The sequence below is a fragment of the Taudactylus pleione genome, unplaced genomic scaffold, assembly GCF_031769625.1.
Source record: "Taudactylus pleione unplaced genomic scaffold, aTauple2 ptg000178l, whole genome shotgun sequence".
In the NCBI taxonomy this organism is placed as follows: domain Eukaryota; kingdom Metazoa; phylum Chordata; class Amphibia; order Anura; family Myobatrachidae; genus Taudactylus; species Taudactylus pleione.
The window spans coordinates 1,020,707-1,035,118 of record NW_028284580.1 but is presented as its reverse complement, the minus strand read 5'-3'; the positions used below and the strand labels follow the sequence as shown (position 1 = coordinate 1,035,118).

At 37.3% G+C, this 14,412-nt stretch overlaps 1 protein-coding gene across 1 annotated transcript in view; it reads left to right on the top strand.

Moving 5' to 3' along the window:
• Nucleotides 1–14,412, top strand: part of CFAP43 (cilia and flagella associated protein 43) — a 119,722-nt gene that overhangs the window by 19,629 nt on the left and 85,681 nt on the right. The window contains exons 7-9 of the mRNA XM_088475760.1: nucleotides 502–584; nucleotides 2,646–2,777; nucleotides 7,697–7,813. Of these exons, the coding sequence (XP_088331886.1) occupies nucleotides 502–584; nucleotides 2,646–2,777; nucleotides 7,697–7,813 (332 nt within the window). The remainder of the gene's footprint in view (nucleotides 1–501; nucleotides 585–2,645; nucleotides 2,778–7,696; nucleotides 7,814–14,412) is intronic.

Sequence of the window (14,412 nt, the reverse complement as noted above, 5' to 3'; positions counted from 1 at the left end):
TCGTTATCATCCAGTGGGAGCATGCATCGTTGGTCGTTCACTGAATACACACTGAACGATATGAACAATATATTGTTGAACGATATCGTTATCATTCATATCGTTCAAAGATGCTGTCTCGTGTGTATGCCCTATTAGAGAGGCAGGACAGGAATGGGTGAAGGGGACAAGTACCGTATACAGTAAAGGAATGTTTACATACAGTAATTATGATATAATCAGAGCTGGTTGCAGATAAAATCTATCAATGAATGCATTCTATCAATGTAGTTCTTTGGGGCTAGAAGGCCTTTGCCAAAGAAACCTTCTTCATTCAGCCAAATTCTGGATTTAGTTCAACACTAGTTAAGAATCTATTGTATTACTATACTAATTAGATTCTTATCCATACATTTCACCAATTTCCAAGATCAATGCACTAGTGTTATATTTTATTATTTACACAACTTATATGTGTTATTTGACACCCTGCTCACTAATAGAAACACTTCATTTCTCCAGAACAGTCACCAAGACCTGTGCTATGTGATGGAAGCATACACACTATGGCACTTTATAGAGATGGACTCTACATTGCTGGAAGTGTAAGAGCTTATATTTTAGATGTGTTATTTCATAGTTATTATGTTATATTTAATTGTCAATCCGCTAGTTTATTTGTGTTTGCAATGGATCATAAAGTTCAACTACATCAACTATACTATTGCATCTTTATATATAGAAGTGACTTTCTGAGACTATTATATGTAGGCAACAGAAAACATATTTAAGTTTGCTTGTTATATCAGAAGCTTAAATGATATCATTCAGGTACACACATTGGGCCGAAAAACGACGCCTCCTGTTTTATTTATTATTTTATTTATTATCAGTTACTTATATTGCGACAGCATATTCAGTTGCTTTTTACAATTGGGAACAAACAGTAATAGAACATCAGTGGGTAATAATAGACTGATATAAAAGGTAAGAGAGTTCTGCTCGCAAGCTTACAATCAATACGGAGATAGGCATTGATGCACAAGGATAGGTGCCACCTATTGCATATTGGTCCAGGCAGATTTCAGAGGTTCTTAGTGGGCTGCATGACCCAGTCACATAGAGGATGTGAAAGTAAAGAAAAAGAAAATATGTGTTGACTGTATAGAGAGGATGTAATTAGATAGGGAAGCTTATGGAGGTTATGTTTGTGGTTCTGGAATTTGATAAGTTTGCCTGAAGAGGTGAGTTTTCAGGGAATGCTTGAAGGTTTGGAGACTAAAGGAAAGTCTTATTGTGCGTGGGTTGGCATTCCACAGAGTGGGTATAGCCCGAAAAAGTCCTGCAGCCGTGAATGGGAGCAGGTCATGCGTGTGAATGAGAGATGCAGATCTTGTGCATGGCAGTGAAGTCGGGTTGGGGGATTTTTTTGAGATAAGTGGTGACACCAAAGTGCAGACTCCCCCTCAGTGACAGGAGCTGGGTGCTCCACTGTAGCATTACATGCAACACTCTGCTCCTGATACAGTGATGGAGCTGGCACTGCAAATAGACTGGTCCCCGTGGGCAGTCCGCACCTCCGGGACCCCCCTGAGAGACTAAAACGGGGGTTCGGACCACGAGACCATGCCCCTTACCGTGAGGCCACGCCCCTTACTATGAGGCCACACCTCCTTTTTATTTGTGTGCGGCTTGCACTACTCTACTCACTGCAACGGGTGTCACCCAATGTAGGGACTCCACTGAGACCAATACAGATGGTGACAAATCTGAGGAGGATAGGTAGATTTGAGTATAAACCGCATACAGATGATACTGAAATCCAGTGTTTTCAAACCAACTGTGCATGTATCTGAACTGCAAAACATGATGTACGCGCGCGCCGCACAATGCATCCAAAGTCACAAATAGGTGCGTGCAGCATCTTGTGTGACTAACATGAAGTAGCCGTTTCTAGATGACAAGTATCAGGATGCATGGTGCAGCTATTTTTGATAGGAGTGTCATAGGAATATCATGGGCATGTATCTAAACCTCCATGCGGAGTTGTGCGTACAGGAAAGGGACATCTGTTTCAAGCAGATCTCTTGCACCTAGCATGGGGCTGGTGCAAGTGCCAATCCTGGTGATGATGGTTGTGTCTGCTGACACTAGAACAGTGGACGGGATAGGCTTGCACTTTTATAGGCATGGATTTGCGACTTAGTTCGGCCAATTGTCGTCTTGCCATATGAACGTAAGTTCAATGCCGCGGCTGTATGGAAAGAGGCCGCTGAAGCTTCCTACTCAGAGTTAGCCCATTGGGTGCAGTCAATATGCAGGATAATGCATCTTAAGTTTACTAGTGTCCAGTGACATCACATAGGCCCTTTCTGACTAATACGTCATAGTTAGATCATTCCTGTGTAACAAAGATGGAAGACCCAGATTCTGCATTCATTCTACTTGTAGGAGAAAGTTTACATTGTTGCTTTCTGCAGTGAAATATAAAAGTAATTACAAATATTCTTTGTGCTGTTTTCATATATTTTTTTAAATACCAATGCAGTGTAAATATGGCAGATCCACTGATTGTGCTTCTTTGTATTACAGTCATTTCTACATTAAAGAAAGCTGTATTTTTCCATCTAGTGCTGTAATTTGCAATTTATATTTTCTGTATCCAGGATGGAATTTTGTGGTCATGCTGCATTAAGGGCTCAGATATAAAACTTGAAGAATGCTGGAATGCAAAGGAACCTATTGAGAGAATCAGTTTTTCTCCAGATTACAAGATGCTTTCCATTGCAACAAAAAAGGTATGCATCATAGTGTATTGTTTAATGTACTAGCTTTAGTTACAATGTTTCACACTGTGATTTACTGTCACATCAAGTCATTGCTCACTTAAATGTATATTTATAATCTCACTTCTACAGCACATTGTCACATTTATGCTACTCCATTGTAATAAAAACAAGTGCCCTACATTTATAGCAGCCTCCTTTTTTAAAAGCAAGCAGTGCTTACTAGTTTGTAGTTAGCCCCAGAGTCGCCGAGAGGGGTGGTGGGTGAGGGCGCATACTAATTATTGGAGATCCCCTCCCCCGTTTTTACCTGTCAGTGGCAGCAGCCTCTCTCCCCAGCCAGGCACACGGCGGCACCGCACATACTATTTTTTTGGGAAGGGGGCGTGGCCACGACACCACGATTAGGCCCTGGTTAGCCCCAGGATTTGCCCATAAATTGAGGTGTTTTCATCAATAAGAGACAAGGTTATAACTAATGATAAATTGTGGTCTCACAAATTTTGAAATCCATGTAATTGCACACTAGTGATAAAATTATAACTAAAACAAAAAATATATGTTTTCATTGCTGAAGCCTAAAGGCAAAATACACTGTCCATAGTTTTCACTTCAGCTTTCTTGAGAAAAAGGTAAATTATTTCCTCCTCCCTGTATCACGGATATGGCCATTTCCACAGATACTGGAAAGTTTTTTAATTGATTTTTAAACAGGATAACACATTTCGTCTACCTGACTAATTTAGAAGACAATTACACCAACTGAAGCATCATCTATATAAACATGGATGAATTATAGATGGAACAAACAGGGCACTAGTCCAGGGAACCCACAAGACAGGAGCTCCACAAACTAGTTGACCCCAATGCCCCAAAACAGCAGCATTACTTGCCCACAAAGGGATGGACAGATTTGCACAGCAACAATGGTGAGAACCTTTAGTAACCTAGCGGTTCTCACCATTGAAGTCAATGGTGAGAACAGTTCATTGGCTGAGAGAAGCGGAGGAATGCCATGGCTGAGCTGTCATTCAGGAAGTACCGTCCTTAGAGGATAGTACTTATGTCCGTGGGCTCGGGTCTTTGCGTTTTTTTATTTTGTGGAGACGTGGATGCCTACATGGAGAAGAGGATGTGTACAGGGATTGTAGGTGAGTATGTGTGAGTGTATTAAAGTTCTACTGTTACGGTGTGTGAGTTTTGTCTTTATTTTAATATTTATTTTGCAGGGGAACTAGTGGTACCTGGGGCTCTTACTGCTTCGCATACTGGTACTTGTGGTTCTCCCAGTACCAGCATGTGGGGCGGCTTGCAGGGTCTCCCAGTTCTCCTGCAAAAGACATTGTTATTTATTCTATTTTTATACACAATCAACTCTGCGCCCACCGGCCAGTGGTGCCACCCATGCCTGGGGTGCCCTGGAGAAGGAGAACCCCTTTATTGGGGGGGGTCCCCACCTCCCCAGGGATCCCTGGCCTGGGCTGACTAGCAGTCAGGTATAATGCTTTAGCCGGGGGACCCAGTGAAAGGGGTTGTGGCATTACACCCCCGCTAGAAAGAGTCCGGTGATGGTTGTGCATCTTTGTCCCCCGTATTTTCACAACCAGGACCAACTCAGAAAAGCCAGGTGCTGGTTGTGCTTTTAGGGGGGACTCCGCGTCATTTTTTAAAAATAAAATATAATACTTTGCCACATGTTTACACACGGAAGCATGCACAGATCTCACTGATCTATGCATGAATCTGTGTAAATCACACCTGCTCCTGCTAAAATTGGCAGTATGAAGCAAGTCTATTGTTTTGCGGATTTTATGTTTGATTTGGAGTTCGATTTCAAATGGAATATTAGTAAATTAGGGGTATCTATGTTGCTCTATGTAAAAGTACAGATGTTTTGCCGATATTCGATTTGGATTTGACTGGGATTCAGCTTATGTTCAGTTTTCATTCGATTTTGCTTTTAGTAATTCTCCAAATGCAAAATCGAATGAAAATCGAAAGGAAAATCACAGAAAAAGAACTTTGATAAATATGCCTCTTAGTTTATGAGAAGGACTGGAATAAGATTTATAGGGGTACCAGGGATAGCACCTTGTGGGGACCTCTACTGTATCGCTTTACACCAAAACAGTAAGGCTAAAGTTTAGCTGTACTTCATCCTTATTAGAGCACTAGGAATTGCACACTGCAGACATTTTTCCCAGGGCTTCATGTAGCAGCCTAAGGGCTGTGATCACAATGACCAATAACAGCTTGTTGCTTCCTATTAATCCATGAAGTCACATCCACACATCCTGCTGCGCCATTGTGACGTTGTAGGTCACCAGTTGAAATTTTACTAGTTCTACCATAATAAAAGATGGGATTAGCCTGGTAAATATGAAGGCTATGATATATTAATGTAGAAAAATTGCTTGTACAACAGTCCAGCTAGCATCCTGTTATCCCACTTAGAACCTGGACTATTAGAAAGTTGCCAAATACAGAATTTCATTACAGGTGTTGTCAATCAATACAATCTCAGAAAAAATATGTTCATGTGAGATTTTTTCTTTAACAAAATAAACAATATATAATATAAGTACTATGAATAATAAGGTTGATATGATTTTTATATAGTATATGTGTTTGATTGGCCTCTTAATAAATTATGTCTAAAATTAGCATTTAACTTCAACCTAACTCTGCCTGATTCAGAGCAAGAAACTCTGTATCTTGGTCAAACCATGTTGCACTGCAGGTGGGACAGATTTAAAATTTCCGGAGAGAGTTAGATTTGGGAGTATTTGTGGGCTACATGCAAAAGCAGCCAGTATTTACCCCACATGCAAAAAAAATATGTATGTATTTGCACCCCTTGCATTGCAACATGGTTTGTCCAGGTACACAGTTACTTGCTATTTCTTACTGTATTCCAAACTTTGAATCAGGCCTTCTGTTCGTTCTCAGGGCCTAATTCAGAGATGTACGGAAAACAGATATCTCCGAAGGTTTGAGATCTGCACATGCGCAGGAGCCACTTTGTGCAGATATCGTACTACAACATCACGTGCAGGGCCCTGGATGCTGCAGTCTGATTGACAGGTTGCAGACATTCCAGGTTGGAATCGGGCACTATTTCCCAAAATGGAAGCGTGTTGTCTCCGTTTTGTGGGAGTGCCGAGGACAGTGCCTGCCTCTTTAACGCAGATATACTGGCATTGGCAGCAGAGCTGCTGATTTTTTTTTTATTGGACTGACAAATGTGTCATATCGAAAGCCTCAACATCTGTGCTACACAATTCTGAAAAAATTTTATTAGCTGTTACCGATTTTCGGCCACACCACACTGATTTTGCATATGTCCGCCTGCAAGGAGAGACAAACCGTAGGTACTGTTTTTTGTTTAATGGTTTGACTAATTCACTCAAAGCATAGAATCCACGCATTGGGCTCAATCCTATTAATAGTGAAGGGGAGAAAGGCCGGAAACGGCACCACAACTCGGCGCAATCTCACCCCAGACTCACAGATTTTTGTACGCAGCCCTATACTTAACGATATTCTCCATGAGCGATATCGTTAAGTTCTTCCCCTGCACTTCCGGGCTCAATGTCGTTAAAGACATTGAGCATACACGCTGAACAGTGACGACACCCTCCCTCATTCCCGTACTTGTAGAACCTGACAATATCATCAGGTTGCCCTGCAAGTACGGGCGATGAAATATATAGTTAACGATCTGCTGGAACGCGCATCATTAACGATGTGTTACATACACACTTGTCGATATTGAACGCGATGAACGATAACGATATTTTTTATCGTTCATATCGTCCATCTTATCGTCTATTGTGTATGCGGCATTAGGATTGAGCCCATTGTGTAGCAGATAAAACATACCCTGATTAACAGAATTCTGTATCTAATTTAGCTATGGTACTATGTAGCATCTATATAATGCGTTGTGGCTTCTCAATAAGCTGATTGAGATTTTAGCCAAGTTTTCAAATAAGTTGTGCCCACTGTTCAACTGTTCCTATTCTGTCCTGGTAAGTGTCCCAAATTATTGTTGATCATGCCAGTTAATGGTTTTTTTGTTCGTTTGTTTGTTTGTTTCTTTATTTACTATGTCCTTAGGAGTACAGTCAGTGCCACAATTCAGTGCTTCCTGCTATAAATCATAAATAACTATTACATGTTAATATTACAACTCTGCAATACCTAGATTACAATCTTCCCATAGTCCTTTACCGTCCACCAGAAAAAAGTGTGCGGCTCTCGGAATGTCAGTAGTGTGACATAAACTTTCTTGAACTAGTAGTATAAATAGATTAAAAGTACCACATGTAGAGATTAACAGTAGTATCAATGGATACTACTGTTAATTGCTACAGTTCAAAATAGTGAGTTCTAATAATTCACAGTGATAGTAAAAAGCTATAAATGTAAATATGGTTGAGTCTCCCATATCCAAAATGCTTGGGACCAGAAGTATTTTGGATATCGGATTTTTCCGTATTTTGGAATATTTGCATACCATAATGAGATATCTTGGGGATGAGACCCGACTCTAAACACAGAATGCATGTATGGTTCATATACACTTTATACACACAGCCTGAAGTAATTATATATAATATTTAAAATGAATTTGTTTTCAAAGTTTTGTACATTGACCCATCAGATAGCAAAGGCGTCACTATTTCAGTCGCATTAAAAAAATTCAGTATTTCCAAATATTCCATATTTTGGAATATTTGGATATGGGAGACTGTATTATATAATATCAATAAAAATAAAGTGTAAAATCTTGCATGCATATATGTCTTGTATCTGTTCAATAACTCTGCAATACAAACTGCATATAAATGCTCAATTAATATGTAATGTAATGCTACAGCAAATGTTGCTTCTTACTATCATGATAACTGTTTTCATTTCTGTTTTAGGGTTCTGTATATATATATCCCCACAAACAGTCAGGAGACCCATTTAAACTATTAAATACATATAATGAGGACATAATTGCTGCAGATCTTGTGACAAATGGAAACAATCACTGCTTGGTAAGCGCCAAACTTCCTTTGCCAGTCGCCAACTATGCAATACAAATCTTTTGCACACTCCCCTGGGATTAATATGTAATATATATTTATACTTCAGGGCCCATGTAATAACAAGTTTTATGCATCTCAGGCATGCTCATTTCATGTTGCATTTAAGGGTTGTTTAGCCATATCATGATCAGTAGGAAGTCTACTACTATTATGTATAATGTTTTAATGTATCCAGTACTTTCAATATGTATCACTGTCATAACTTTTGTGTAAATATATTTCTTTTAACATGAGCTGCTTATGTAACATTGTAAATGTTCTCAGTAGCTATTATTCAGGTTTGTTATACAGCATAATCTTGGAATGCATAGCGGATAGTTTATATGGTATCTAGATAGGGAAATATTCGTGTTTGTTGTGCAGCATAATCTTATAATGCACAGCTGATAGTTTATATTGAATCTAGATAGGGAAATATTCTGGTGTGTTATGCAGCATAATCTTATAATGCATAGCTGATAGTTTATATGGAATCTAGATAGGGAAATATTCTGGTGTGTTATGCAGCATAATCTTATAATGCATAGCTGATAGTTTATATGGAATCTAGATAGGGAAATATTCTGGTGTGTTATGCAGCATAATCTTATAATGCATATCTGATAGTTTATATGATATCTAGATAGGGAAATATTCGGGTTTGTTATGCAACATAATCTTATAATGCGCAGCTGATAGTTTATATGGTATCTAGATAGGGAAATATTCGGGTGTGTTATGCAGCACAATCTTGTAATGCATAGCTGATAGTTTATATGGTATCTAGATAGGGAAATATTCGGGTTTGTTATGCAGCATAATCTTGTAATGCATAGCTGATAGTTTATATGGTATCTAGATAGGGAAATATTCGGGTTTGTTATGCAACATAATCTTATAATGCGCAGCTGATAGTTTATATGGTATCTAGATAGGGAAATATTCTGGTTTGTTATGCAGCACAATCTTGTAATGCATAGCTGATAGTTTATATGGAATCTAGATAGGGAAATATTCGGGCGTGTTATGCAGCATAATCTTATAATGCATAGCTGATAGTTTATATGGTATCTAGATAGGGAAATATTCGGGTGTGTTATGCAGCATAATCTTGTAATGCATAGCTGATAGTTTATATGGTATCGAGATAGGGAAATATTCGGGTTTGTTATGCAGCATAATCTTATAATGCGCAGCTGATAGTTTATATGGTATCTAGATAGGGAAATATTTGTGTTTGTTATGCAGCATAATCTTATAATGCACAGCGGATAGTTTATATGGTATCTAGATAGGGAAATATTCGGGTTTGCTATGCAGCATAATCTTGTAATGCATAGCGGATAGTTTATATGGTATCTAGATAGGGAAATATTCGTGTTTGTTATGCAGCATAATCTTATAATGCACAGCTGATAGTTTATATGGAATCTAGATAGGGAAATATTCTGGTGTGTTATGCAGCATAATCTTATAATGCATAGCTGATAGTTTATATGATATCTAGATAGGGAAATATTCGGGTTTGTTATGCAACATAATCTTATAATGCGCAGCTGATAGTTTATATGGTATCTAGATAGGGAAATATTCTGGTTTGTTATGCAGCACAATCTTGTAATGCATAGCTGATAGTTTATATGGTATCTAGATAGGGAAATATTCTGGTTTGTTATGCAGCATAATCTTGTAATGCATAGCTGATAGTTTATATGGTATCTAGATAGGGAAATATTCGGGTTTGTTATGCAGCATAATCTTATAATGCATAGCTGATAGTTTATATGGTATCTAGATAGGGAAATATTCTGGTGTGTTATGCAGCACAATCTTGTAATGCATAGCTGATAGTTTATATGATATCTAGATAGGGAAATATTCTGATGTGTTATGCAGCATAATCTTGTAATGCATAGCTGATAGTTTATATGATATCTAGATAGGGAAATATTCTGGTGTGTTATGCAGCATTATCTTGTAATGTGCAGCTGATAGTTTATATGGTATCTAGATAGGGAAATATTCGGGTTTGTTATGCAGCATAATCTTGTAATGTGCAGCTGATAGTTTATATGGTATCTAGATAGGGAAATATTCGGGTTTGTTATGCAACATAATCTTATAATGCGCAGCTGATAGTTTATATGGTATCTAGATAGGGAAATATTCTGGTTTGTTATGCAGCACAATCTTGTAATGCATAGCTGATAGTTTATATGGAATCTAGATAGGGAAATATTCGGGCGTGTTATGCAGCATAATCTTATAATGCATAGCTGATAGTTTATATGGTATCTAGATAGGGAAATATTCGGGTGTGTTATGCAGCATAATCTTGTAATGCATAGCTGATAGTTTATATGGTATCTAGATAGGGAAATATTCGGGTTTGTTATGCAGCATAATCTTATAATGCGCAGCTGATAGTTTATATGGTATCTAGATAGGGAAATATTCGTGTTTGTTATGCAGCATAATCTTATAATGCACAGCGGATAGTTTATATGGTATCTAGATAGGGAAATATTCGGGTTTGCTATGCAGCATAATCTTGTAATGCATAGCGGATAGTTTATATGGTATCTAGATAGGGAAATATTCGTGTTTGTTATGCAGCATAATCTTATAATGCACAGCTGATAGTTTATATGGAATCTAGATAGGGAAATATTCTGGTGTGTTATGCAGCATAATCTTATAATGCATAGCTGATAGTTTATATGATATCTAGATAGGGAAATATTCGGGTTTGTTATGCAACATAATCTTATAATGCGCAGCTGATAGTTTATATGGTATCTAGATAGGGAAATATTCTGGTTTGTTATGCAGCACAATCTTGTAATGCATAGCTGATAGTTTATATGGTATCTAGATAGGGAAATATTCTGGTTTGTTATGCAGCATAATCTTGTAATGCATAGCTGATAGTTTATATGGTATCTAGATAGGGAAATATTCGGGTTTGTTATGCAGCATAATCTTATAATGCATAGCTGATAGTTTATATGGTATCTAGATAGGGAAATATTCGGGTGTGTTATGCAGCACAATCTTGTAATGCATAGCTGATAGTTTATATGATATCTAGATAGGGAAATATTCTGGTGTGTTATGCAGCATAATCTTGTAATGCATAGCTGATAGTTTATATGATATCTAGATAGGGAAATATTCTGGTGTGTTATGCAGCATAATCTTGTAATGTGCAGCTGATAGTTTATATGGTATCTAGATAGGGAAATATTCGGGTGTGTTATGCAGCATAATCTTATAATGCATAGCTGATAGTTTATATGGTATCTAGATAGGGAAATATTCTGGTGTGTTATGCAGCATAATCTTGTAATGCATAGCTGATAGTTTATATGGTATCTAGATAGGGAAATATTCGGGTTTGTTATGCAGCATAATCTTATAATGCACAGCTGATAGTTTATATGGTATCTAGATAGGGAAATATTCTGGTGTGTTATGCAGCATAATCTTATAATGCATAGCTGATAGTTTATATGGTATCTAGATAGGGAAATATTCGGGTTTGCTATGCAGCACAATCTTGTAATGCATAGCTGATAGTTTATATGGTATCTAGATAGGGAAATATTCGGGTTTGCTATGCAGCATAATCTTGTAATGCGCAGCTGATAGTTTATATGATATCTAGGTAGGGAAATATTCGGGTGTGTTATGCAGCATAATCTTATAATGCATAGCTGATAGTTTATATGGTATCTAGATAGGGAAATATTCGGGTGTGTTATGCAGCATATTCTTGTAATGCATAGCTGATAGTTTATATGGTATCTAGATAGGGAAATATTCGGGTGTGTTATGCAGCATAATCTTATAATGCATAGCTGATAGTTTATATGGTATCTAGATAGGGAAATATTCTGGTGTGTTATGCAGCATAATCTTGTAATGCATAGCTGATAGTTTATATGGTATCTAGATAGGGAAATATTCGGGTTTGTTATGCAGCATAATCTTATAATGCACAGCTGATAGTTTATATGGTATCTAGATAGGGAAATATTCTGGTGTGTTATGCAGCATAATCTTATAATGCATAGCTGATAGTTTATATGGTATCTAGATAGGGAAATATTCGGGTTTCCTATGCAGCACAATCTTGTAATGCATAGCTGATAGTTTATATGGTATCTAGATAGGGAAATATTCGGGTTTGCTATGCAGCATAATCTTGTAATGCGCAGCTGATAGTTTATATGATATCTAGGTAGGGAAATATTCGGGTGTGTTATGCAGCATAATCTTATAATGCATAGCTGATAGTTTATATGGTATCTAGATAGGGAAATATTCGGGTGTGTTATGCAGCATATTCTTGTAATGCATAGCTGATAGTTTATATGGTATCTAGACAGGGAAATATTCTGGTTTGTTATGCAGCACAATCTTGTAATGCGCAGCTGATAGTTTATATGATATCTAGATAGGGAAATATTCTGGTGTGTTATGCAGCATAATCTTGTAATGCATAGCTGATAGTTTATATGGTATCTAGATAGGGAAATATTCGGGTGTGTTATGCAGCACAATCTTGTAATGCATAGCTGATAGTTTATATGGTATCTAGATAGGGAAATATTCGGGTTTGCTATGCAGCACAATCTTGTAATGTGCAGCTGATAGTTTATATGGAATCTAGATAGGGAAATATTCGGGCGTGTTATGCAGCATAATCTTATAATGCATAGCTGATAGTTTATATGGTATCTAGATAGGGAAATATTCAGGGGGTGTGTTATGCAGCATAATCTTGTAATGCATAGCTGATAGTTTATATGGTATCTAGATAGGGAAATATTCGGGTTTGTTATGCAGCATAATCTTATAATGCGCAGCTGATAGTTTATATGGTATCTAGATAGGGAAATATTCGGGTTTGCTATGCAGCACAATCTTGTAATGTGCAGCTGATAGTTTATATGGAATCTAGATAGGGAAATATTCGGGCGTGTTATGCAGCATAATCTTATAATGCATAGCTGATAGTTTATATGGAATCTAGATAGGGAAATATTCGGGCGTGTTATGCAGCATAATCTTATAATGCATAGCTGATAGTTTATATGGTATCTAGATAGGGAAATATTCGGGTGTGTTATGCAGCATAATCTTGTAATGCATAGCTGATAGTTTATATGGTATCTAGATAGGGAAATATTCGGGTTTGTTATGCAGCATAATCTTATAATGCGCAGCTGATAGTTTATATGGTATCTAGATAGGGAAATATTCTGGTTTGTTATGCAGCACAATCTTGTAATGCATAGCTGATAGTTTATATGATATCTAGATAGGGAAATATTCTGGTGTGTTATGCAGCATAATCTTGTAACGTGCAGCTGATAGTTTATATGGTATCTAGGTAGGGAAATATTCGGGTGTGTTATGCAGCATAATCTTATAATGCATAGCTGATAGTTTATATGGTATCTAGATAGGGAAATATTCGGGTGTGTTATGCAGCATAATCTTGTAATGCATAGCTGATAGTTTATATGGTATCTAGATAGGGAAATATTCGGGTGTGTTATGCAGCATAATCTTGTAATGCATAGCTGATAGTTTGTATGGTATCTAGATAGGGAAATATTCGGGTTTGCTATGCAGCATAATCTTGTAATGCGCAGCTGATAGTTTATATGATATCTAGATAGGGAAATATTCGGGTGTGTTATGCAGCATAATCTTATAATGCATAGCTGATAGTTTATATGGTATCTAGATAGGGAAATATTTGGGTGTGTTATGCAGCATATTCTTGTAATGCATAGCTGATAGTTTATATGGTATCTAGACAGGGAAATATTCTGGTTTGTTATGCAGCACAATCTTGTAATGCATAGCTGATAGTTTATATGGTATCTAGATAGGGAAATATTCGGGTGTGTTATGCAGCACAATCTTGTAATGCATAGCTGATAGTTTATATGGTATCTAGATAGGGAAATATTCGGGTTTGTTATGCAGCATAATCTTATAATGCGCAGCTGATAGTTTATATGGTATCTAGATAGGGAAATATTCGGGTTTGCTATGCAGCACAATCTTGTAATGTGCAGCTGATAGTTTATATGGAATCTAGATAGGGAAATATTCGGGCGTGTTATGCAGCATAATCTTATAATGCATAGCTGATAGTTTATATGGTATCTAGAGAGGGAAATATTCGGGTGTGTTATGCAGCATAATCTTGTAATGCATAGCTGATAGTTTATATGGTATCTAGATAGGGAAATATTCGGGTTTGTTATGCAGCATAATCTTATAATGCGCAGCTGATAGTTTATATGGTATCTAGATAGGGAAATATTCTGGTTTGTTATGCAGCACAATCTTGTAATGCATAGCTGATAGTTTATATGATATCTAGATAGGGAAATATTCTGGTGTGTTATGCAGCATAATCTTGTAATGTGCAGCTGATAGTTTATATGGTATCTAGATAGGGAAATATTCGGGTGTGTTATGCAGCATAATCTTATAATGCATAGCTGATAGTTTATATGGTATCTAGATAGTGAAATATTCGGGTG